This window comes from Cystoisospora suis (assembly GCF_002600585.1).
Source record: "Cystoisospora suis strain Wien I chromosome Unknown contig_472, whole genome shotgun sequence".
Lineage (NCBI taxonomy): Eukaryota > Apicomplexa > Conoidasida > Eucoccidiorida > Sarcocystidae > Cystoisospora > Cystoisospora suis.
In genome coordinates this window covers 1-26,459 of record NW_027153273.1, presented here as the reverse complement: position 1 = coordinate 26,459, position 26,459 = coordinate 1, and the positions used below count along the sequence as shown (strand labels likewise).

At 54.1% G+C, this 26,459-nt stretch overlaps 3 protein-coding genes across 3 annotated transcripts; all 3 read right to left on the bottom strand.

Moving 5' to 3' along the window:
- Positions 1-1,572: 1,572 nt before the first annotated feature.
- CSUI_001176 (topoisomerase via) lies at positions 1,573-2,413 on the bottom strand (the record flags this gene model as incomplete). The annotated part of the gene is made up of 2 exons (XM_068061382.1): positions 2,321-2,413; positions 1,573-2,059 (listed from the first exon to the last, which is right to left on the bottom strand). Coding segments are annotated over exons 1-2 (534 nt in total), but the record flags the coding sequence as incomplete, so codon positions are not given.
- Positions 2,414-3,002: 589 nt separating this feature from the next.
- Positions 3,003-7,773, bottom strand: CSUI_001175 (alveolin domain containing intermediate filament imc13; the record flags this gene model as incomplete). Its single annotated transcript, XM_068061381.1, has 8 exons — positions 3,003-3,322; positions 4,521-4,755; positions 4,932-5,097; positions 5,282-5,448; positions 5,663-5,851; positions 6,157-6,354; positions 6,443-6,630; positions 7,725-7,773. The coding sequence occupies 8 exons, from the start codon at positions 7,771-7,773 to the stop codon at positions 3,255-3,257; spliced, it is 1,260 nt and encodes a 419-aa protein (XP_067926635.1). The 3' UTR covers positions 3,003-3,254.
- A 2,408-nt stretch (positions 7,774-10,181) lies between these two features.
- CSUI_001174 (cmcg kinase (incomplete catalytic triad)) lies at positions 10,182-23,821 on the bottom strand (the record flags this gene model as incomplete). The annotated part of the gene is made up of 15 exons (XM_068061380.1): positions 21,249-23,821; positions 20,164-20,311; positions 19,472-19,652; positions 18,453-19,089; positions 17,232-17,864; positions 16,612-16,747; positions 16,126-16,266; positions 15,686-15,745; positions 15,349-15,431; positions 14,525-14,681; positions 13,608-13,876; positions 12,256-13,057; positions 11,247-11,686; positions 10,589-11,070; positions 10,182-10,441 (listed from the first exon to the last, which is right to left on the bottom strand). Exons 1-15 carry the CDS (start codon positions 22,307-22,309, stop codon positions 10,182-10,184), a joined length of 5,490 nt encoding a protein of 1,829 aa, XP_067926634.1. The 5' UTR covers positions 22,310-23,821.
- Between the last annotated feature and the right edge of the window lie 2,638 nt (positions 23,822-26,459).

Genomic DNA, 26,459 nt, shown 5'->3' with positions numbered 1-26,459 from the left:
CAAACCAGACGGAAGTGGCTCCGGCTGCCCTGGCAGCGGATGACAGGAACACCGATGCCAACTCGTCGGGTCATCCATAGTGGGAAACATTATAGAAAAAGCGGTAGGTCGGAGAACATGACAACAGACGAAGAGACAACAAACGGTTCTGGAAAACACCGCCACGCTACGCCTTGACCTGCGAGGAGGAGTTAACGTGCCGAGGGCGGACAGAAAGACTCAGGACCCCCGCCGTGATCAACCACGGGAGCAAGAAAACTACGACGGTCGTACCCATTCACTGCCAGCCATCCAGCGAGCGACGCGGAACCGAAAGACGTTGGCTGCTCATTAAGGAAGAGTCAAAAACGAAGGAATCAGCGCAGGCGGGAGCGCCGTTGAAAAACATGCAGATCGGTGAAGTGGCAGCGTTAGACTCGAGCTCTGTGGGATCCGCCACGAGACCGAAGCAGGGAAAAAAGCCGTACGACGTATGGAAATCGTTCCCATGATTCACGCAAGGCGGACGAAGCGGAAGATTCTCAGAGATAGTAACCCCGGCAATGGGATACGCAAGGGGAGCTCCATCGCCGAACGCCGTTTCCAACGAATACCCAGGGTTGCGGCAGGAGTGCACAGTGTACACACCATCCAAGGATGGCGAGCGCCGTTGGCTCTTATTTCGTCTTCTTAGTGCCTACATAAAGCAGAGATGACGCGCTGCTCGCCTATTCATACACTGGTAGTAACTTGCGATGCACGAAAAGAACGTTTTACCCATAGTTTAGTTGCTGATGTGGTAAGCCGGACTGTTGAGCTTGCGACGGTGAACGAACGTTGCAGCTCGTTCCACACGCGAGTGCTGCTCCTGGCTCACTCCATGTCCCTGCGCTGACCATCGCAAATCTTCCCGACTGCAGAGAACAGTCACCACATGCGTGGAGAAACGGCGGCGGCGCTCAAACTTTTTCTTAGTATGCTACCAGCCTCTAGTGCTTCGTGCGCCATGCTTGGTTTGTGTCAGTTCCAGTGCTACAGAAGTACAGCAGCTTGCCCAGTGGCTCTACTGGTAGAGTTTGATGTTAAGCCACTCAACTACTACTTTTGCTTCCCGGTAACGAACGGACCGAGGGACGTTTGTGCTCTGCAGAAGTGACGTGGGCGACGCCGGTCTAACCAGGAATGGCCACCGAGTCCATGTTTGGAAATGCTTGGAGTGCTCCGTCTACCACACTGCGGTTTCCTTCCACTGTTACCCGTGCCCACGAGACGACGATTCGTGGCTTTGCCTACGCGTGTTAATTGGACCAGCCTGACTACCCGTAGTAATAGTTTGGGAGTTGACTGTGTATGAAGCCCATCCCAGTGTATTCTCTTTTTTCTAGCGACAATCTCTTCATCGTGCGTGCCCGTGGAAAGACAGGTAAAAAGCGTGCCCTCATATTTGCGCCAGAAAGGAAAAAATTTCAGCCGGCGCGAAACTATACAGCGCTCAGCCACGAGCGGCTACAAGGCCCGCTGTGGGCGGAGGATCAAGGCATTGCAGCTCTCACCTCACTTTGTATGAATGCATTCGGGAGTCAGCTTGTTCAGATCCAGGTTCGCTTTAAAATTTTCAGGGGAATATAATACCGAGCCAGATAGTTGAGACCCAAACTGCTGAGTGCTTCTATCTCAAACTTGATGTTCTGATTCGACATGACCAAGCACTGCTCTCTTAGTCGCGGGCACTGAGAAATTGCAGGATGACGAAGTAAGCTCGTAAGGAGACTCGTGTCTCGTGCGGACAAAGGCAAATGAACCCCGTCCGGGAGCATCTTGAGATCTTCATAGCACATACCCAGCCAGTGCAACCCGGGGCACGCTGTCGAAGGCCCCTCGAATGCCATGCTCCCATAGGAATAAGAGATGTAAATGCTCAGGCCGTGGGGGTCGAAGTCACCCAGGAAAGCACACTGCATATAATGTTGTAAAATGGGGTGCTCCATTTGACACGACCATGGGGTGATTACCTCGAGGCCTAGTGACTCACGCAGATGCCGAAGCAGTTTTCGAGTAGCGAAGTCAGGAAATCCCTTTCCTGTCAGTAAAACACATGGAATTACCTGAGGGGCAGCTGCTTATACTGTAGAATCGGAAAGCCAAAACGATAAGGGCTCACGTCCCAGATCTTTTGTTCGCATAGACTTTGAAAAACTGCGTCTTTTTCCACAATGACAATGTAGCTCGCATATGAGTCTATTTCATCCGCCTGGAGAAAGGTCTCCGATATTAAGACTCCAGCGCCTGCGGAAAGCTTCCTCAAGCCCCAGTATGAGCCCCAGGGGAACTCTTTGCTCACCTGTCCTGCGGCAGTCAAGAACGTCAAGACCCTTTCGGAATGTGACCATCCCGGCGACCAAGCCTAGCGGAGGAATCCTTTGCCAGTCAGAAGCTGAGCACGCGACAATCAGGATTCACCTTTTTCGGAAGCGTAGACATTGAGCGAACTGCGAGGCAACTCCAGCCATGAGACAACGTTCTAAGAAACAGGTGCAGCTGTGAGAGTTGCAGGGACAAAGCTGAGGCGGTACCTGTATACTCGCGTTGACTTGAGACTGGCTGTGGAAAACACTTATCAGCTTGTAATAGAGCTCTCGCTGCGTCGCCGCTCGCCCCTAAGAGCGACACCTTGAGGTCGGTATGCCTTCCTCTAATGCTTGTAAGGCTCACAGTTACAGAGAGCTCGTGCAGTTGATCCAAAATACCCAGGACTGCCAACAACCTCTGTGACGCACGGGTGCGGGGAAATGCTTGCGGTCAGCTTACTCCACGTGAGCTTTCTGAGTCGTAAACCTCGTAGATAGTTGCCCTGCTTCCGGTTTGTCAGCCGAATGAAGTGCTCGACTTCCCGATTTGTCAACCACCCGAGCAGCCTCAAAACATTCTCCTCCACAACTGTTGTCACAGGGTAGTCCACTGCTGAAAGCTACACGTGAACGCCACATGTCGTCGGCGCCAACATCCCAGTGGTCTTTCCTCACCTGCCTGGTGGCTTGCCATTGCTCGGCAGATGTAGCGGGTGGCACCGTCACCAGAGAAAGAAACAACTGACAGTTGGAAGTCGTACCGGACGGTGGTATTACCGCTGTACCTACATCCCGTCCTGCACCTGCTCCAGTGTCGCCGACATGGTTTGCTGCAGCTGCCGACCAGGATGTTTTGAATGCAGGAAAAAGCAGGCTTCCAGCAAAGTCGTCCACTGGCGACGCTAATGCCGGGCTCACAATAAGCCCTCATGCACTGTTTCTTTCTAAAGAGCCAGTGTGCCGTTGGCCGTTTGAAGGTAAATCTCTCAGCTCGCCTGATTTCCACGAAAAGAGTAAAAAAGACGGATCTTTCCATTCATCACCGATAACGGCAGCGTTCAGTACAAGAATGTGGACCGGCGTCCTTCACAGTGGGCAGAACGGTGCACCGGCTGCTCTTTTAAAGGCAATGTGGTGCGTGACTGCCGGGAAAAAGGTGTTTCTTTGTGCGCTTTATTAATTAGCGGGCCGGTGCCTCCTGCAGGGAGTGAGTGCAACCTCAGAGCGAACCTCCCACCCGCCCTACTCGAACAAGGCCTCTTGGTAGAAGTGAAGCCCTCTTGTCCGTGCAGATAGATGCCAACGAGGGCAGGGTCGGGCTCGCCAGAGGGATGGAACAAACTGGCCCTAGACTAGATTGAACTTCTCTTGATTTCATATCGGCTGAAAAGCCCATATAGTAAAGTATCTCAAACCAACCCGTTCAAATTTTCCAGGCTGAAGCAATGCTGAGCGGTATTCACGACTACAAAATCCACAAAAAGCCAACACCTCTACTCAGCACTAGGGCGCATCACAGTGATCGGAGAATTACGAGGAGCGCAGAGTGGACCACGAACTCACGCAAAAAAAAAGACAATGGCTCGCTGACCACAGGGCTGACTGACGGCGAACACTGAGCACGAAACTAGCCACAAACTGCAGACGAAGGTCCTTCCCTCGACGGTGCCCGTCGCCGAAGTGCAAGGGAGATAATCGGAGTGATAATTGACAATGTATGGACGTGGGAAAGCGTACCGGGGAGTGCGAGCACGAGCGAAGACACGCAGGATGAGACTTCTCAGCCGAAATCACTACTTCCGACTCAACACAGGAGACAAATGGAGAAAGAGAGACAGTGTGAGAGAGAGCGACTCCCTCCTTCAAAACCTCGTGAGATTCTCGAGCGCCAACGTATTTTCATACACGGTACGCCGCACATGTCACAACGAAGAACCTCAGTGCCAAACATGAAACAAACCTTTCCGTTTTTCGTCCCGCAAACGCTATCCCTAGACAGCACCGAAACTCGGCAGTCGCTCAAGCTCCCAAATAAGCTTCTGGTGCCCCCAGTAATCTACACGGAACCATAAAGAAAAGAATGACCGCCAGTTGCAGGCCTTTCCTTCCCATTAATAACGCAAACGACAATAAATGCACTGACCATCCTTACAGAGAATACATCAACATGTGCCGACGGGCGGCCTTACTTACAGTTAGTCCGGTCCGCGTAAGTGCCGGTTTTGGCGCCCCCATCTGCCCTAGGCGAAAGAGGCGCCGACTGTACGGGTTGCTTGCTGGCATCCATAATAGCTGGTGGCAAATACCCAGGCGCTTCTATCGGAGGCGAGCGAGGCGAAGTGTCATACACAGGCGGTGCCCACACCGGAGCCTCATACACGTAGCGCGGCGGTCCTTGCTCGTAGATGGGATCTTCATCAATGATTTGCTGCAAGCACATGAAGACAGAACCAAGATTTACACGCGATGGCTACCGCGTTTTGACACTAAAGCGACTACGGGGAAAAGCAACAGCTGGACGCGTCCACCGTTTCATGGGACTAAGACAGAGGAAATGAATAAGCTGAAACAGAAGCTGCCCTGCGCATATGAAGAGTGCCTTACGTTTTGCAATATGGGGTGAATAAGAGGCGGAGGCTGTGGAATGGGTACTTGCACGGGCACCTCCACGACCTCGTCAACGTACTGGGGTACGGTGACTTCCTTGTACACTTCGACCGGCACCTCGCGAGGGACCCGCACAACCCTGACCTTTTCCTGTGCGACAGGCCTGAAGCGAATCGAAATACAGAGATTCACCGCCATGAGATGGAAGGACTTCAGAACTACGTAGTCAGGGCCGGGTGCACAACTGAAGCAGGACTCTATCGACGAGCCTGGAGAAAAAGCTGGAGAGACGAGTCAGCGACATATTGTATACAGGTAGAGACGGACTCTACAGTGGCCGTTCTTACACTGGAATCTCTACCAGCTTCTCATAGAACTTCTCCTTTTCAACAGGGATCACTCTCCCTGGAACGGGGTAGTACTCCGGCACATCATAGTAAACAGGCACCTCGATTGGGACTTCGACTTCAGGACCAGGGACCGGCACCATGATCGGCTTCTCTACAAGGACATCCTGAAACACAGAGTACACGCACACTGGCATCCATCGTCCTCAGTTTGAAGCACGAAAAAAAAGGCAGTGGCGTGCGGGGAAGTATGACCCGCGTCATTGAAAAGCCAGAAGCGGGGGTGGTATTCTGTCCTACGGTAGTGAGACTACCACGCGAAGCTGTCGCCGTCAGGAGCAGCCACAGCTGACGAGCATAGTAGATTCAGCGATTTCTCACCTGGACTTCCGGAACCTCTATCACTTTTTCAATCGTCTGGTAGAGAGGCTTTTCAACAATTCGCTCCTGCGGGATGTCGATATATTCAATGGGACCTGGCACGTGCCTAATTTTCTCAACTACTTTGACCTCAATGCGAGGAACCTCCCTAATCTTCTCGACCGGGACCTCTATGACTTGGACTTTCTCCTGAACGACCAACTCAAAGAGCACCTTCCGGCTACCCAGTCTCTAGATTGATGACTCTACGGAGTCTCCTCTGCATCGCAGAAGAGATCTCGACCTCCCGGACCAGCAACCGCGAAACCTGTCCCTCGCTGTAGCAAACATTCAGCGACGTGACTGAAAAGCACTTCACCGCGGGCACGGTTGTCCCACCGCTGCAGCAGGGCAATATCTCCCAGACGGACTTCAGCCCGTTCCTCAAGTTGTGACAGTGCCGGTTACGTCGGTCGGGGCGACACACGACACACATGAAGAGCGGAGTGGCTTACCCGGTACTTCACCACCTCCTGGACGTGCGGGACCTCGACAAACTTCTCCACGTACTGAACCTGCGGGACCTCCACGTATTTTTCTATGTTTTGCACGTGGTACCGGGGTACACGATGTACTATCTCCTGCACTTCAACCCGCGGAACTTCTCTCCGGACTTCTTGAACGTGCGGGACTTCCACGATTTTCTCGATCACCTGCGCACAACATGCCGCTGACCCCGTGGACACTGACGGTGCCGAAGACCGTAGCTGTCTATACGACAACAAAACTCATTCAGCCTACCTGCACCTGAGGGACTTCTACGACCTTCTCCACCCATCGTACGTCTGTCTTGGGCACCTTCCGAATCACATCCTGCACTTTGATCTTGGGGACCAGCTTCTCAATGACGTGGATCTCAGGAATCTCTACAATACGATTCCGACGAATCGTCTGGTTAATCAGCGGGACGTAAACCGTAGGATGACCTCCTGTAGATAGGGCACGCCATGTAGAAGTCGGCCACGATATAGAAGAGGTCAAGCGGACAGCACGACTGTCTGTTGTCGCAGATCAGACAAGCCTGCCGACCCGTGCAGTACAGCCCCTGGGGACCGATGACCGCTTGGACAGAGCACTGCTACCCGACACTCGGAAGGTGGGCACTGAACAGCCACCAAATAACAATCGTAGTATGTCTGTGCCTTATGCGTTATCCACCACCAACCGTACACCCCGTACACGCAACAAACGGCGAAAGTAACGTGAGTGCTGGCCAAGCAGAAAGTGCAGCTCCCGAGAACGAACAGCCTATTTGCGTCGGGTGATCCAAGAAACAGAGCGACTGCCAGGGTGTTGCTGTATATATCTATGTATATATATATATATAGATATATGTACATGTCTGCACATACATGTGCAAGATGTTTGCGTTAGCTCCTGCGGCTGGTACCCCTGTACCGTGAAATGCGCGGACAGGCGAGTATGCCAGGTGGCGCAGCCGCGTTTCGAGCCCGGGCATCTTTTGGATAGTGCACAGGTCAGTGCCCTTACCAATGAGCTACGCTAGCTATATTCAATAACACATCAGAAAAGAAGAAAGAGAAAAGATCGATTCTAAAATGCCAAACATGGAGGGCGTGATGGAGACTTGAGCACAAAAATTCTGACTGCACAGAAAGCAAAAGAAGAAACTAAAAAACAGGTCAGCCCGCCAATTGTGAGGCACTTCGGCGGCCGAAGATCAAGAACAGCACCACGGAGAGTCAGGCTCACGGAGACTCCCTCCTGCGTGACACCAATCTCTGGACTTTGATACACTGTGGAGTCGGAGGCGTATCAGATCGAGCGCACCACATGCTCCGGCTCACGCCTGCGTCGTCGACTGCGGGTCTCTTCTGCAGCACTGGCGAGAACGTACCACCCGGAACCATGAAAAAAACTAACTCGGCAGAGCCCGAAGACTAACAGGCTGTTGGTGATAACCGAGAAATTCGCCAACAAGTCTGTCATCTGGTAGCTCTCCGGCTTCTGACGAAGCTGACGAAGGAGATAGGGAGGTGCTGGTTCATTGCATAGCACTTACCGTTGATAACCGAGCCACTAGACGGTGAGAATCCAGGCGGGTGCGCCATCGTGATAGGCACACTTAAATTCGCAGGACCGGCGTAGGAATACAGCACGTCTTACAAAAGGGTGTAGCGCCCACGGCAAACAGCAAACCGGATGGCGCTGACCTGCCGAGAACTTTGCACACTTGCTGCGACAGTTGCGGCGCTCGCAGGCTTGTGCAGAATCTACTCTTCCACTACCGCGGGGGGGCGGAGGAGGGCAGGTACGCTACTGGGCCATCCAGAGAAGGGACCTTGACTCGCAGTTCCGCCGGCCGATTCATGAGGTACTTGCTTGGCCGACGACCAAAAACGACAACGAGGACGTGCCAGAAAAGGCGATTCGTGAGACGGAAATCGAAGGCTGGATCGTGGACGGAGACAAGCAGTGTGTCGAAGCCTGAGTATGGAGAGGCCGGCTCCCCTACTGCAGTGCAGTCAACCTGGGTTAATTCAGTTCGGTGGCCGAAACCGGTCCGTTAAGGTGTGACAGCTATCGGAGTGACAGGCTGGCTACCCACAACAAGCGCATGCACTTCAGCCCGCGAGCAGATGTCGTGTGGTGTATGTACATTTTGTCGCGTACCATCTCCCCGGTCCACTTTTCACCGTGCCACATTTGCTCCGCATCCCGGGCGCACCTGTTCATACCTGTGAATTCTCTCGTATTTCCGTCGGTCTCTTGACGGCCACAATGAAAGCCGCTGTATTCCTGGCCGTCGCAACGGCGGTCTGCATAGTTTGCACCGACGCTCTGCAGGTCCAGGATCAGAATCAGCAGTTGCTCGAGAATCCTCAAGGGAAGAATCGGAAAGCTTGCGTTGCTTGCAAGCATGCGTGTCCTCACAGACGCCACAAGCACAAGAAGCCTTTAGAGACGCTGAAAGCTAAGGAAGAAGCAGAGCTTGCGCAAGGCAAGTCGTTAACCTCCGTATAGAAAACCGAAGCCGCTCAAGTGGTGAATGCAGCCAAGGAGGAAGGAAGAAAAGAGGGGAAAACAGAAGGTGAAAATGCAGCTGCATGCGGCTTTTCACCCTGACGCTCCTACCTGACCAACTAATGATTCAGCCCGCAAGGAGCTGCCGGAGACGCCTCACGCTACTCCACATGCTTCTCCGGTAAAGCAACACTTCGGGCTCTAACCTTCCCCGGATCAGCCGTCACACTCGGTTCTGCAGAACAAGATTCCCCGGTCAGGAGAAGCGGAGGTTAAAGAAGTGTACGCAGCGAATGATTCGTGGCCGGCGCAGCCTCGCTGACTACACCTTTGCAGGCCTCTTCCGGAGAAACCGAAGGAGATGGGTAGGAAGCGAATGCACTCCATGCATACCTAAGAGTGTCTGATTTTCCCCTCGCAGACGTGACCGAAGCACTGACAACAGCTGAAGAAGCCGTGACGCCCCGACCACCGCAGGTACGGCACAGCATACGGGTTCACCCTTGAATTGGGAGCCACTGCTTTGCCCGTGTTTAGGCGCCTGTTGAGCCGGAAGAAGTGAGGCGTGACGCTTTATCAGACTCAGTGAACTTTCGTGGCAAATACCGCTACGCCATCGCAGATACCTCCAGCAAAAGAGATGGAGATTCCGGAGGCCGTTGTCCCCCAAAAGAAACTAACAGTGGACGATGACGAGGGATGTTCCAGTTTTCTTAAGAAAGCGCGGAGAGCACTTCGCGGACTCGTGGAAAATTTCTAGAATTCCTTGCGGAGCCCGCCCCAGACAAATACAGCTCGGTCCGGCTGAGTTCAGCACTGTGCCTACTGTCGGGCTGGATGCCCGACCTCCAGTCACGGCACAACCAGGACACGCGAATGGACGCTAAGAGAGTTCGGTCGCTGCTCCATGAACGCCTCACTCCAAGAAGTGTGCCTATGTGTTCTACGACGAACCCGTAAAACACATCTGCTTCCTAAGCAAACAGGGCACCCGCCGCTTGGCGTCGGCGACGTGGGGGTGTATACCGATGAGTGGACCAGGCTCTGCTGTCTTACGGTGGTGACCGCCCACCACCAGCGTAATTCGTTAGGGATGCGATTAGACGTGGTCATCTTCTGTGGCGTTGCGTCATACTTTATCGATTGAATAAGTCAAGGAAATAAGGTTGATACCATACAGCACACTCGTTTTCCACAACAAACCCGCCAACGCGACATTCGGCGATAACACAGAAACGAAGACATGAGACAAAGCAGGAGCTGGGAAGCTGCCCGGTGCTGTAGGGCCTGATTCCGGTAGGCGACGGTAGGTTTACACGTTGTTCAAAAACCGCACTGACAACGCAGATGCTGGCGTCCCAGTAAAAATGAATACGCAGTAGACTAAAAGTCCGTCTCGTGGCTCTGTTGTCCACAATCCCTGCTACTGCATACCGAGCTCTACCTTCCTTCCAGAACACTGCATCGCCTCCTAACTAGGCACGCGCTTCATCATCTAATGGTGCTGCTTGTACTGTTGCTGGGCCTTCCCAAGCAACCGGGTCAGGTCCTCCTGCTCGCGCAAGAGTTGTTGTTTAACCTTCTCTCTGGTCTCAAGTTCGTGAAACTGTTGCTGCATGTGAGTGCGCTGCACTCCACCATGCTGCGCCAGGTGATCTAGGTGCTGCTGCCGCTGGGACGCGAACGCGTGGAACTCGATGCCTGGACAATCTGGACGCCACGTCTGCGCAGGCATGACAGCAGCCGGGGGCCAACCTGAAGCCCAAAACACAAGCGAAACCAACCTCTCTCACACCAAAACCTGTAAGCGTCTCGGCGAATGTGCACAAGTGACAACTGGGATTCACGTTGAACCCTCTGCTCCAGCCAGGCCGAAACTGACGCACGAACTAAGGGGCTTACCTCTCTCCTCATCTTTTCGTCCGACTCCGGAAAACCCGCCTCCCCTACTACCCGCGACTTGTTGGCCCTGGTGTGACACAAAGGTTTCCAGATTGGATGCTACTTTACCGGCTCCCTGCTGCGCCGAGCAGGCTGAGTAAGGCAGATGGTGGTTGACGTCGCTTGCTGTACCACTCCTAGATTGCGGCCCAGCTCCCTGGCCGCTCACTCCATCGTAAGAAAAGCAACTGCTAAGAGCCCGCTGATCCTGCTTGAACGCGGCAAGCAATTCTGCGCTTGTCAGCTGCTGACCTTGAACTCGCCAAGGAAAAGATCCGCTGGCAACGCCGCTGGGGAGGGAGCCTCGACTGCCTTTCAGTTGTCCTTGACAATCAGTCGCCAGCAGCAGGTCAGCTGCTGCTTCAGAATCGGTTCCTCCCACACCGGCCGTCACGGAAAACGGCTGGTGTGGAGAAAAGTCCACATCGGGTGGACCGCACACGCTGCCAGACAAAAGGACAACGCAACGAGAATCGTGCGCCTTCATACGAACTCGGTCTCTAGGTACGCAGTTCACAAAGAAACAACAACCCCGAAGAAAATCCAGGTACTCACACATACACTACGTACACCGCCCTTCCTCGAAACTTCTACAGCATTTGCACATAGAAAAGCGTACCTTAGAGCCCCTCTGCTGGCTCCGCCACCTCCAGTGCCTATACCGATTGGCAAAGAAGTACAATGTTGCTGCATGCCCGCGAATGCGTTATCATTACTGCTGTAAAGACGGGTGTCAGGACACATGTTCGACGGCGCCCCGAGCAACATCCCCTGACGAATCTGATCGTGTCGCTCCAGCGAAGATGATCGACTGCCAAGGCTGCCACCACCCTTATCCGCTGAGCAGTCGTGTTGCCTTCGACTCTCAACTGCTGGCACCACTCCGGATTTGGCTGCTCTCTCCCCCGCAGTCACGTGCGAATGATCTCCGTAAGTTGCTCGAGCAGTCAGAGCACCAAGACCGCCATTTCTCCCCACAGAAAACGACGCATTAGGCGGTGACGAGGATGCGGTTGTCGGATCTAGGCGACCAGCAACGAAAGCTTGGTCATATGTCTCCTACGAGAGCGCATATACAAAGTGTACACCGCGGCGCTCAAGCGATTACATCCGACCATCTATGCAAATGCTTTCTGATACATCCCTCCCGTACTGATCACTTGAAACCAGGCCTGCCGCATTCGAGGAATACGAACACGCATACGGCAGCCACGTTCCCCAATAAGAAAGCACATTACCACGGCAAAGCGTTCACACGAATGAAAACGAGCCCACATACTGTCGGCAGTGTGACGGCGTCCACCTTCGACGCGCACGCTTTGCCACACAGTGCTCTCCAATGCTGAAGATATCTGACCTGCGCGCCTTGTACCGCAAGGTGTTACACCAGAGAGTCGACAGTCAACAGAGGCTTTCAGACAACTGAAACCAGAAACCAGCCCAGACACACTCTGCAGTTACAATGCCCACCTGGAGGGAAGGGGGACACATTACCACGCTCCATCTCCCCAAAACCACGCAACACTCTGTCCTACTATCTTGACAAACAGACTTTCCCCTTGCATATCCTAGTTTAAAATTACGATGGTGCAGACGAATAGCCATTTCAGCTCCTGATGTACACATACCATGCTAGGAGCACCCGCAGCACTGGCGGGTGCCTCCACACCACCCCGCCCCGCTGAGACCCCCGGACCGCCACCAGTCTCCTGAAGAAGCAATTGCTGCTTTTCGGGAGGCAGAAGCAGAAGAAGCTGTTGGAGATCATGAGGCGGCAACTGTTGTCCAAAGAGCGTTGCATTCGAGCTCTGTCCACCCGCCCCAGCAGCTTGACCCTGAGCAACGACAGAGCTCAGCTGTGCTGTCCTCAAATGGTGCTGAAACGCAGCAAGGGAACTACCTGTAAGAAAGCTAACAGGACCAGCATTGCTACTTCCCGGTCCACGACCACCTGCTGCCTCCACCCCTACATTGGCGTCCGAACTTCTTGGGAGCTGTTGCTGCGTTCCTGTTTGGTTCTCTGTTCTAAGAGGGTAAGGAGGATGCGAGGGCAGAGAGCAGCAACCGAGAGGCGAGGGTTGATGCGGCACCAGAGGAACTGAAGAAATGTGAGAAGGAATAGGTGGTGGTGGAGGCGGCGGAGGTGGAGGAGGAACTTGCCCTGAAGCCGCCGCCACTGCCACAGAAACAGCGGAATTCAAAGCCACAGAGGAACCCGACAAAGGGCCGCGGTTGCTCGGAGATAACAGAACCGAGTCGAGTGTCGAGCCGCCAGAATAGCCGGCTCGCGACGCGGCTGGGTTAGACGCTGATACTGGTGGTGGGGGTGGTGGTGGAAGGGAAGTCACCAAGGCAGCCCCCGCCCCGGAGGAAAGAAGCAAAGGCGCACATGATGAAGCCGCTGCAACCCCGGAAAAGGACGAACCAGAGCTGCAAAGGGACGAACACAGCAGGTGCAAAACTGCTGGACATTACGAGAGTGACCCCTTCCCTCCTGTAGAAAACGGCGGCTGCTCCCCGGACGTTTCACCCCGGACTCGCAGAAACGCGACAGGACAGCAATGAACTAGCCATGTCGAAACAGAAAAACGCCTCGGCGCTCATTTCCGGTGAGGCCCACCTAACATAACTCCTTCGTACTAACAGGAACTCAGGCACTTACTGTCCCTCAGATCCTCGCCTCCGCGTATGAACCTCTGCCACGCAAGTCACTTGTCTACACACCAGCTCATTCATCTGTACCACCTGGTAATCTAACCTGCTCCAAGAAGCACCCCAGAATTACGCACGTGTCCTATACTAACACGGCTTCTACACACAAAAAAAAGTTCTGGAGCAACTTCATCGCTATAAGAAATCCTGGCGAGACTGTAGCAGTGTGCGTGACGGGCAAAACGCCCCTTACTCTCCACAACTGAGACGCTTGGCTCTTACATAGCCCAGCACCTGTGACAACCAACGCGCTGCCTAACATCCTCACCTGGTCGGATGACTGGTCCCACTGGCGGGCGCGCCTCCATGAAAAAGACTGTGCGGATTGTAGGGATGTGCAGCAAGGTGGTGGTGTGGCTGGGTCAACGCCACCGCCGCCGTACTGACACCACCTACAGGCGGAGCTTGCGCCGGAGAAGAAGCAAGCGCGGAGCAACACGCTCTGCCGGCGTCATCCTCGTCAGCATCGTCTCCCGTAGGAGGCAGCTGCTGAAGAACTCCATCGATGACAGGATGGCTCACATGCATGTTTCGCCGCTGAAGAACAGTCGGAAACGGCCATACCAACACTCGCCACGTACACCCGTGACTGCTGCATCGCTCTTCGACTGAAGGAGGCGCCACCACGCACCTACGAAGTCGTCTTTCAGTCATCTGAAACACCTGGGAAGGCTTTTCACCATCAGGGGATCTACGTGACCACTGACTGTGCAGCGCGCCTTAAAATTATGGCATGACTCTCTGAAATGGATCACCCAGTATCCCTATGCCCGCAAATGGAAATGTGTATTCACACCTTACGCCCGCTTTCCGACAACTAGAGAATCCCGTACTCCGCTGATTCACGTCGCAGAAGTGCGTACCAAAAAAGGAAGTAATTCAACTGTCACTGCACTCCCGCATAATGTAACCTGCAGACAACCCACATCGTCGGCACCCCGCCTCCCTTTCTTCTGGCCTCCTCTGTTACTCTCGTCAACACATTCATTCACCTCCCCGTTGCTCGTGCCTATACCTCATCAAGACAAGGATATATACACGGCACAGTTCTTTTCCTTTCTCCGCAAGTGTTCGGAGAGCCCTTCGTAGGGTTGACCTGCTGTATGTCTTAGGGCACACTACAGCTGCAGTCAGCATGCGGCATAGCAGGATATACATAAAGTCTGTGACGAAAGAAGCACTCACCATCTGAGCGTAGACAATTTCATCCTGCAAAGTGCGCATGCGCAGCCATGGATGCCGAAGCATTTGTGCTGCAGACTGGCGATGACGGGGGTCAATCACGAGCATCGGTAACAAGAAATCTGAGAGAGACTCAGCTTCTATTGTCGGCAAGTGATACCTGAACAAATAATGCAGAGGGAGATGACACGCGGCACTCACACTAACGCAATAGAACCGAAGGAATGTCGTGCTGACACGCAAAAGAAAATGCGAAGGCGAAACAACTCACAGACCCGCTACCACAGCGACGAATTACACCACCAAAAGCAGAGGCTCCAGATCTGTGCAAAGAGAGCCACCGGTAGTCATCTCAATGTGTCAGAAAAACTGGAACGCTCGGACTGGTGGACTGAAATAAAGCATTGCAATGGCGACGTATGAGACCCCTGCACAGAGATTCCTGACGCCAAGTTAACCTGTCACCTTCCGTTGGTGGCCGTGAGCACACACGGACGACGTATGTGACGCGCCCCGGATTCTGTGGCTTGTGTTTACCAGGACGACACTACAGAACTCGACTGATCCGTCGCCCACACGCGCTTCGGGTACGACCGCCGGCGGGAAACAGCCGTGCACGGGCCCCGTCAGTGTGCAAGCTTATACGCGTCGTAACAGCAACAACGGAAACACGCCTCAGGCAGACCTCCCACAGGGCACGGGGCGCCTTGAACGGATAGCGAAGAGACGTTACTGAAGAGAAGCCACGTACCACTACCCTGAGACACAACAACGAAAAAAAGTGGAGAGGCTCGGATTGTTCTATAGAGTCTCGGACATGCACTCACTTTTCACGAAGTACCGCATCGAGGGGCCAGAAGCGCAGCTGCTGAATGTTTCGCAGCTGTCCTGTGTTTGACCGAAAAAACCTCTGAAGGAAAAGGTGGGAAACACAACTGCCGACCTGCTACAAGAAGTCCGCCCACCCACACCTTTCTACCTCGTAAGCCCTCCAGAAGATAGGTCAAACCCGCAAAAGCTACGAGGAGTCCCACAGCTAGTCTGAGGCGATTTCAGACATTGACTGTTTTCCATGCGACGGAAAAGAGTGACTAACTGCTCATTCTACCTAAACCCTATTCAAGGTGCTTAGTCAGCTGAGTGAACGATGACGGAAAAACTTACGCTTGACAGCCGTCCGCGACTGATGAACTCCGAAGGAAACATGCCGAGCAGCTCGATTATCTGATAAGAAGGAAAACCGGCAAGCGATCCATCTATGGAATGCTGGTAAGGAAAGAAGCGAAATGCACTGGCACACACAGGCGTCCCCACCGCACAAATGAGAACACGCGACGACCACCCTCAACAGCTGCAACGTGAGAGCATGAAACACCTACACACCGGCTGGGGTTTCCCTACAGCAAGCAAACAAACACTGCAAAGTTCCCACAACAGCGGGCGCCCAAAGTGACAGCTGTAGCTGTGCGCCAAAGCTCCTCAGTTCTCGGACACATACAGAGCAGTTGTCTACGTACTGAAACTGACCGCACACTCACAAAACTCATGTGAGAAAACACAGTGAAACTGTCCACTGCGGGCAGAACTATAGCCAGATCTCTCACCAACGCCAGATGATCTTCGTCGCGATCAAAATCGGAGGAAGACTTCGGATCGAAGAGATAATCCCCAGTAATCAGCTCAAACAGCATGCAAGCGAAAGACCACACGTCCGCTGAGCAATCATACCCGGCCCTGATTATCACCTACAGGGAGAACACCGAGACAACAGTAGGGAGAAGAAAATGTACCACGCCACAAAAGCAAGCGAAAATAAAGAAGATGCGGCAGAAGTGTCCTTTGCCAGAAGATGAACAGTAACTGATCTCAAGATGAGCTTGTCCAAAAAGCAAGAGAACATTTCTTCTTCACCAAAACCAACTACAGCTCAAGAGTAAGAGCAAAGAATCTACCGCGAGGACACAACTCAACCAGGGAGGAAACGTTCACGTTGAGTGCCTACTTGTTCGCATTGCTACGCGAAACTCGCTCCATACAAGCGAGAAAGAAACATGCACCCTTGTATGAGGTAGATGTCCAGACTATCTTACCTCGGGAGAACGGTACTGCCGAGTCTGAATGTCATCGGTGAAGTGCTCCTGTACCCAACAGGCATTACCCAGATCGCAAAGTTTATAAACAGCACTCGGCTGTTCGAAAATGTACGACGATCCGGGAGGTAAAGGCCTGAACAAAGAACAACACTGAAACAGTTCGATCTGGAGACACTGGCTGACTAAGGATAATACCATGTCAAGCTAACACTGACGAACAGCGATACACACAGCTACAACTACCACGCAGATTATACAAATGCAGATCGGACGGGAACTCACCCGGTACAACGGAAATCGCAGACAACGCAGCAGATCACACGAAGAAGTTACGGCAGTCTGAACTATCGAGCTTCGTATGAAAAACAATGGAGAAAATGACACCTTCCCTGATCCGACAAAATAAACCAAACAGTCTAGGTCCTACGCTGCGCAGATCAAACTTGCTGAAAGCTCACTAGGGACACTCCCGTTCAAACTCGACCGAGAAGTTAGAAACGAACCCAAGTCCACCCAGACCAGGGAACGTACAAGGAAACGACGACGGACGCAATTTCACACCCTTGATACAGTCAGTGTCTCCTTCACAGTGCGGGGCAGTTTAAATGTCGACTAACTTGATGCAGATTTTCCCTTCGGAAGTATCGACGACAGTGCACTCCTTCACAGGTTCCTCTCCTGGCGCCAGCTTAGCGTACGGCCCCCACATGAGTGTTCCGGTCCCTTTCCCCGTGCCTCCTGTCCCTCCCGCCTCGCCGTCCTGCGACGCCCCTCCTGCAGCTTTCTGCTGCTTTGCGAAAACGCCTTCAGCCACAGGATGCAGAAGAAGATCATCATGAAGAAGGGGAAGCTGCTGAAGCTCTGGTTCCCTCTTTTTCTTTTTGTGACCCACCACCGTGTCCCCGTCATTTCCAGCCCGCCCTGGTAAGCCATCCTTTTTATTCTCGCCCTTCTCTTCTGGTCTTGGAGAAACGGCTGAACCAGAGGCTCCCCCTTTGTTGTTGCCTCCCTTCGAGCCTGTCTTACCCCCGCTACCCTTCCCCTTTTTACTACCGTCTCCCTTCTTGTCCTGGGATCCTTCCGCGGAAGCATCACGAGCGGGGGACGTGTCTCCAACCTGTGAAGCGGCTTCCCCGCCAGGACAGTCGTAGTCCACCGGAAGCCAGTACATGATTCGACGCCCCGTCCGCGGACAACAGTACGCTGCGGGGTTCCGGAATTGAGAATACCCGACAAAATTATACATGTGTCTATACAACCCAAAACAACCGGAGTCGCACACACATTGGCAGCATGTCATTGAACAGAGGGAGCAGCGCACTACTGTGTCTCACTATAGAACAAGCGTATCCTAGTGAAAGTCTTCCGTTTAGATCCTTAGCCGAAGTCGCTGTGGTCCGGGCTCTCGCGTGTTGCGCTCTGGGGTGCTGCAAGAAATAAAAATCCGCTCTACTCCAGGCGCATACGCATTTCTGGCTCTATTTGAGAACGAGGCGTCCTCTCTGGTGCGAAACTCCCTCGTGCATATCTTGCTCCCGTTTTCAATTGCCCTTCTCCACTACTGCTTCCGCCCACCCTGCTGCCGCAGCACCAGAAAAAGCAACCCCTCGTGTGATTGACAAATCCAGGAAACTGACTGTCAATGGCCCCGAACAAAAAAAGAAAATATGAGCGGCACCGGCTACACGATACAGCAAAGGTGGGCAGGTACCGGGAGATAAAAGAAGGGAACAGAAGCAAGCGCGCCGAAGACGGGAATACGTTCTGGAGAGGTAGATGTTTCTTTGTGAGAACGCCATAATCGACCGAGTCGACACCTAATATTTTAGCCGCCTCACCTGTTCAGAGTGCCCTGAAGCGCATGTATATTGTCAGTGTACGTGGTTAGCAGCGAAGGATCTGAGCGACTCGGCCGCAGTTTTGCTTTGACGTAAGGTGGCGTGTTATTTTTCACATCCGCTTCCTCCTCGTCCTTGTCTCCGTCTACTCCCTCCTCTTTCGTGTTATCTCCCTTGTCTCGTGGTTCCTGAGAATTTTCCCCACCGGTGTTGCTGCACAAAGCCTGGTGGTCTTCGTCCTCGTCTTCGTCTAGATCCTTGTCTCCTCCTGCCGCTGCACTCTTCTCCTCCTCTCCCGCCGCGGTCCCACTCGCGGCAGCCGCCGCGAGGGCCTTCTTTCGTTTACGATTTTGTTTCTTGCGTCTTCTGCGTTCACGTTTTCGATCCTCCGCAGTGAGTGCGGGGTTACCTGGAACGTCCCCTTCCCCCGCAGTGACGCCCGTAGAGGGAGCGCGTGGAGGAGGTAGTGGATACGCGGAGACGCAAACGTTCTCCGGCTTCAAGTCTGTATGGATGATGTTACAGACATCGTGCAGGTAGGACAAGCCGTACAAAACATCTGTAGCCACTCGCCGAACGAGGTTCATCGGCAACCCCCGGAAGTTGTAGCGCTTGATGAGAGAGAGGAGATTCGGGCCTGAAGGCCACAAGAGGAAAGAAGAAAAGCAAAATGCCGCAAGCGTCTGCAAGAGCCCGCCCGTTGACGCACAATGTTTCGGAAGACTTTTGGGAACCGTCTGCGACCCGAAAACTGTATGTACAGACCTGGGCATGCCGAACTGAGACCTTCGGGGAAGTTCCCAGACAAGACTGCTCTGCTTAGGTATATCTAGGAAAACTAAGTGTTCAGCCCGACAGCAGGTAGACTCGCGCCCTTCTCTAACTTTCCTGGGGTGAGGCCTTTCTGAACCTTCCGAGATCACTACTTGGATTACATCATGAATTCTTCAATCCATGTCACTGCGACAGACCACGTGTGCAAACTGTGACAGCGTCTCGGTGAAAAACAAGGGACCTACCTAACACCTCGAATACAAGGCACATGTGTCGTCCGTTCGGACCGACGTGGGAGAACTTCTCCTTGAACACCACCACAGGTGGAAGCGCTACAGAAGAATTGGGGGACATAGGAGGAGGAGGGATTCTGCCACTGTCTCGGTCCGCCGGCTTTGCTTCTGCCAGCCGCTCTTTGACTATCTCCTGTAAACGTAACGCGCAAGGAAAAAAACGCACACTAGTGAAGACAAACTATCTCACACACGCATCTCCTTTCACAGTGAGCATGCACAGTATTCTGTCTCTTCGAGAGTATGAAGATGAACAGCCAATCTAGCGCGACATCCCCTCTGGAACGTCGGCTTGACACACTCCTTCGTCCCTTCACACGTGCTGAGCTCGGAACGAAAGCGGAAGACGAAAAAAGCACGGAAAAGCACGTCAAGAACCCGTAGGCAGTTCTTCCCTTGAGACAGACTGAAGCTCTTGACAGAAGGCACGAAGTGCTGAGAATAACAGAAGTCATCACTATATGCCGGATTTCGCAGGAGAGCTACGGACTCTTGTCCAGACACAACAGCTGCTCACACACGCCACCACCGCTTTTCAGAAACAAAAAGCGAGAAGGAACGTATCTGAGTTCCTCCAGTCCACCCCTTCGCGCCATCTCCTCCCTCATTGGCACTTCCGAGACAGGGCAATGTGAAGTACGCACACTGTATCCCTTCGAGGCCTCTCGCCAGAGGGCTTTATGCACTCCTTCCTTCACGGCAGTCAGAAGATGAACTTCGTCTACAGCGGCCTCGGTGTAGTGCTTTGCACTCTTCTGGAACTTTATTGCTACGTAGTCCAACGGCTTAGCGCTTCAAAAGCACAAGGAGAAAGCAAAAACATACTCTGATTTCACAAAAAGAAAGAAAAGCCGTACATGCCAACACACAGGCTACTGCACGAGCTACTACGTAAGAGAACCAGTGTCCTCACGAGCCCGCCATGAGAGAACAGCGGAGGCGAAGAACTCCCGCGGGCGAAATCGTCCGCCGGTCAACGCCCACCAATTCTCAACGCCGCTCACGCGGGCCTCTCATCAGCCCTCGCTTCAATGGCGAAACCAGGAGACTACCACGGCCCCAGCGCCCCTTGAACCGCAGTCTATAGCCAAGTCGTTACGGGGTGGCGTCACGGTCGACTACTGACAGACACGACTGCTGAGCCCCGCGGCATCGTCGGCAACAAAAACCGACAAAATTTTGAGGCTGCTGCCCCTCCACCTCTCTGGCCTCTAAGTCGCCCCACCAGGCTCCCACCACGGCCTGGATACAACACCCCCGTACGAACTTTTCAAGTGAGTTCTCCAGCTGTCCTACAAACTCTCTCCTGCCTAAGGACAGTCAAAAAAAAAGACGGTTGGCCCCTGAAAGGGCACCGCCCGCGACAGGGGGGGGGCCAGGCCACAGCCCCACTACAGCGTTGCCCTGCAACTCTCTGATTTCCTGTCTCATACGCAAACTTCGCGATAGGAACGCCACCAAAATCTTCAGTGCCGGCCAACGCCACAAGACGGACACAAAGGATAGTAGTACTGTGGCCGAGCTTGTGTTCGCCTTCTACCTCCGCATCGCACCACCACAGTAACCGTGACGTCATCCCGCTGACTGAGATTATGCCGTGTTACAATCTGGCAACAGACACCTGAAGACACGTGTTCTTGTCCAGACAACCGCCGCGTCCAACACAACCTGCAGTTCCAGGCCTCACTACGCCGGAAAAGAGCGAGGACGTCTGGCCGGAACAACTTACTGGAGATCTGTAGCAAGCCAGACAGTGCTGAAGTGCCCCCACCCTAGCTTGGCTTCGATTCGATACCGGTGATTGTAAATCTCTCCAACCTTGACAGGGTGGTACCCTCCCTTCCTATATTCCTTCGCGTCTTCATCATCACTCTCCGTGAAATACATGTCGCTTTCCATGTTTCCGCCCCCCTCCTCGTCCCTCCCGATATCGGACTTGGCCACGGCGCCACCACCTTCTCCTGCCCCCTTCGACGTATCTCCAACGGTGTCTCGAGACGTGTCCCCGGATGCGAAGCGTGGACTCTGAGGATTCACTCCCGCAGACCCGGCCTGCGATACACCTCGAAGGTCCTGCGAATCATCGTCATCGTCTTCCTCATCGTCTTCCTCATCGTCACCGCTTACTTCCAGAGGGGGATTGCTGCCCTCCTCCTCCTCTTCATACCGCTCATCATCATCTTCTTCCTCCCGGGAAGAAAAAGAAGAATCTCCATCGCTTGGATGCCTTGACTCGTAATCGTCATCATCCTCCTCATCGTACACAACTTTGGAGTACGGCTCGTCGCTTTCGGTGGCGCTCCACTCGCCTGCCCCGCCCTCTTCTCTCTGGCGGTGGGCAGACACATCCTCGTCATCACCGCTGCTGAAGGACCGCTTCTCGAACTCCTGCAGACTCTGAGCATCTTGTCTTGGCAAGGATCTTCTCGGGAAAGGGCCCGCACCCTGTACCTCCGGCTGCCCACCTTGAATATCATTGCTTGCTCCACTGCCACTACAGCTGCCGAGGCTACTCCCAGGATCGTGATGCCGGAAATGAAGTCCGGCGCCGGACGCCGGGGAAAAAAAAGAAGTATCTTCATCTTGCACACGAGCGGAAGAAGAAGGGCACGTTACAGTGCCACTCTCCCATACCCGCCCACCATCTTCACATCCGCTGCTTGCTCCACTCTCGTCAGTTGCCCCCCCGCCCGGAGGCGCCGGCGCAGAGGAGGCCGGCGCTACCGGAGCGCCGATCCCCGCTGACGTCTTCTTTTTCCGTTGGCGACGCCGGTTGCGCTGAAGCACCATGTTTACCACTTGTGATTTGTACGGGTATACCGGGACGGATACTCAAATGAAAACGTCCTGCAGACACCTGGGCCTCTGCGCTAGTACAACTCGCGCGCTTCTCCTGAATAGCCCACACAAGGGACTGTGGGTCGGTGAACCTCGGAAGACTAGTACGCGGCCTACTTTCCCCTCCCGATTCCCGTGCAACGCAGGTGCACATCACGACAGACACTACTACACAGTACACTGGAAGGCACTTTTTAGTGCCCGCAGTAAATCGCCTCACAAAAGAAGGACACTACACCTTTTGCATTTTCGACGCTGGCGAGCCCAACTGGAAGCCCTGAAAGCCACATCTAAGAGATAAAAACGCTTTTGCGTCTACAGCAGCTGAGCGAGCGGAAGGGGAAGATCCCTTGACGGCTGAAAACGGTGAAGACCAGTCGGCTACGGAAAAAGAAGCAAGCATTTCCCTGTTTCTAGCGAGTTAAAAAGCACGGGAGAAGGCACACCGAGCGCCCCTCTCCCCGCCCGGTGGCTGCGCGGCCACACGCCGCAGATCATGTCCCCGTACGATGTGACATACAGCCATACCTCGGTTCTAGTTGAGAAAAAGAGGTGTGAGCCGGGGAAAATCCGTGGCACAAATGGGCTGTGAAGTAGAAGCGCAGCTCCTCACATAAGTACGGCTGCCAATTACGCAATGAGCGGCGCTGGACGGGACACAAATGTTGACATCATCTGAGAGAGAAGTCCGCTGTAGCCCCTCCTGGCTGGGGTACGCGCACCATGACATCTGCAGTGTCTCCCGGCCGGAAAACGATACAACTTGAATTACGAGATGACAGCGCCCGAGCAAGGCAGGGCGGCAACTCAGTCTTCGCCATGAACTGCTAAAGCACGGCCTATGCTCGCTGAAATGCTCACGCACGCACCGACGCTGGCTGTGCTCCGCTTGCTGCAGTTAAACTCAATTGCGTGTCACTGTCCATACACCATCCCACCAGGGGCTCAGACACCGCAGCTGGGCCCGTACACAAATCTGCCCGGGTAAGTGAAGGGAAAATATGCGACCGACCCCAAGGTAAAGGACAAGCAAAGACGCATTAAGGCCCAAACATGGACGGCAAATGAAACGAACGAAGTCTGGCAAAAGTACAGGTTTCCTCCCCCCCGAAAGTGCTTGGAAGAGACCACAAATTCAGGAGAAAAAAGAGGCTCCCTTTCGACTAGAGGAAAACGCGGCGCGCAGGTGAGCGGGGACACGAGAAAAAAAAAGAATCCGGGAGGAACGCTGGCCGGGACAAAGGGTGGGTGGTTCGCATACCGACGACTGCCACCGTATCTACTCCAGCAAGAGACGTCGTACGAAGAGCCGCGGAACACCGATAGGTGCAGCCCGACAGAGCCAGGAACAACGAAAGAAGCTGCTGAGGGAGAGAGAAGGCACGTCTGGAAAAAAGCTCGCATCGCTGTCGTTTGCTGGCGCGCTGCCACGGGAACATTTCTCCCCTCACTCTTCTCGCAGTGACACCAGTGGCGCTCAGCCACCATCCATTCTGCGTCACCACAAGGAACTGGCCACTCCCCTCCTCCGGGGCCCCAGCTCAACCACGGGGGGGAGTGGCAGCGCCCCTGCACCTGGTCTCCCCTTTGCCACGACGTCATCGCCCACCGACTCCGCGACCCAGTTATTCAGCCCTACTCTGCAGCGGTCAGCTGGGTGACCAGGAGCCCAGACACACAGAAGAAGCACTCTCCCGAAAGTCGGGCGCTTCGGGCCGGTGACAGCAACCTTCAAATCCGTAGCTTGCTACCTCATACGACGCGGGACCTGGGCAAAGCTGTGGCGCGAGCCATGCTGTCCCTTTACTCCACTGGGTTATTCTCCTTTTTCCGTGCGACAAACCTGCCAAGTGACGTGTAGCACGGGTCGTGGCCCGCCAAATTGTCTGTGTGAAGGCCGATCCGCGCCTGCTGTCGAGCCGAATATACAACGACGCCCCGAGAGGCTAATACGCCGCCGGGCACACCGCCACTGTGCGAGCCCTTCGGAAGGCGATCTGACCCAGCAAGACATGGTTAGCCGGGCCGCGAGACCGTGTGCGACAGGTACGGCGCGAGAATCTGAGTCCTACTGTAGGAAAAGAACCGCGACGCCCGCGTTGCAGACGGTTCCAGTGACACTTGTGTACATATCAGCAATGCAGCGGCTATGACGTCAAAAGCTGTCACAGCTCACAGCGAGGCAGACCGGACGTTTCTCTGAAAGAAGCCTCTGAAGTAAGACAGTGCTTTCCCACCAGCCTTAGAAGTTCTGGTTGTTCAAATATGCCCGTCAAAACGAGACCAAATGTTACTCAGTACAAAGAGCAGTCAGAACCAACACTGTCCGTGGCACACGGTCGCAGTTAACAGCGTGAGGGAGTGGCAGCCGCTTCCTTTCTTTGGGCCTTTCTGTTTGGCTACTCTCTAGTTTTTGTCTACAGTGGGTGTCACGGTTCACAGCCCCTGCCCGAGCACAACGAACGACCAGCAGGTGGGCGCCAGTGACAACCGGTGCTGGAAGCCGGCTCCATCTCGTCGGTAGTCTGACGAGCAAGGCCTCAAGGATACGTGGCCGGCCAAGCGGTCTCAGCGGAGTGACTAGGGAAACGGAGGATCAGCGAGGGGGTCGACCCCCCCCTCCCCCTCCGCAACTTTTGGTTTGCTTTAGTGCCCGCCGCTATGCGCCGAAAGGTGACTACTTACCGTGTACCGTAAGGTTCATTGTACGGATCTTCAGCTGTCCGGCGCCGCTGCGACCCGCCCGGAGCCCACACGACACTTGCCCCAGAAAGGCGGGCATCCCCATAGCACAGCGCCCGGCGGGCCACGTACGTTGCTCCACGACCAAAGCACAGCGCTGTCTGCAAACGCGTACGCGCTGGCTACACACAGTCACCACACAGACATTGCGCCACCCCCCGCGCCTTCGAGGGCTGCATCCCCACCAGCTTGCACTGCTTTCAGGAGCGGTAGATCGCCAGGTGTCAGGACAAAAGCTAGTGAGCTACGGCTCTCCTGTGTCTGAATGAGTCCGAGGTCGGCCCGTTTCGCAAGGAATTCCCCACCAATTTCTGCCCGCCGCACGTCTGACGCAGTCGTGAGTCCACAAGCGCTTCGGCCGCCCACGAATGCATGTTCGGTTTGCCCGTCCGACCACTTTCCCGCCTCGGTCGGCTAGTTCTTGTTACGGCGTGGCTGCTCGATGTTCTTTTCTTGCGAAGGCACGCGCGGATAGCGGGAGGACAGACAAAACCTGGGCAAGAAGAGTATATTCACCGTACATTGGAGACGCACAGACGGAGGAAAATCGACAGCGTACGTCACATCGCTGATACGCTCACTCGTGCTAAATTGCCTTAACCACCTCTGACCCAACTTCTCTGTCCCTTTTCCTGTTGCCTTATCAGCCGGAAGAATACAGACACAATGACACGAACACTGAATACTTCATGCTGCCACCCGCGTTCTAAGTTCTTCTTTCGCACCTGCCGCGCCTTCGTTCGGCGTGGGTCATCTTGTAACAAAGCGTTAAGGAGGGAAGGCTCTAGTGAGCTTTTTCCCTCATGTAGCTTTGCACGAAGGAAAGCTCTCGTGTAGCCACTCCCACGTACTTGCACAAAGCAACTTTTTATTTTTACACGAGGACCACTCCATGCAACGTACAACTCCCTAGCGTTTGCCTACGCTGGTGTTCTCCGGAACTTCGTTCCACCGCAGAGTTCTCTCTCGCGGATCCACTCCGGGAGGCTAACTCTCTGCTTCTTAGGGAAAATCTTTACTCAACCAATCCCAAATCTCCTTTCTTCACCCCCTTTCTCACAGTACTGCGGCTTCACTAATTTCCTATCAACTTTTTAAGGGTTGCGCTCTCCTCAACTCACGACGCACTCTCGCGTCACTCTTCACCAACACACAATTATTGATCTTGAGTCCGGAGGTCCAAAGCCACCATACAAACACCTCACAGTTCATATCGGAGAATCCTTCACACACTTCCCCGGAAAGATATTCTCCTCACAGCAGACTAAATCCTGTGTGTCTGTGTGTTCCGGTGCTGCTTGTGTTTCGTTCGGGCGCGGTGCATGTCTCTCTCCGGGGAGTGTAATAATGTTGTCGGGCG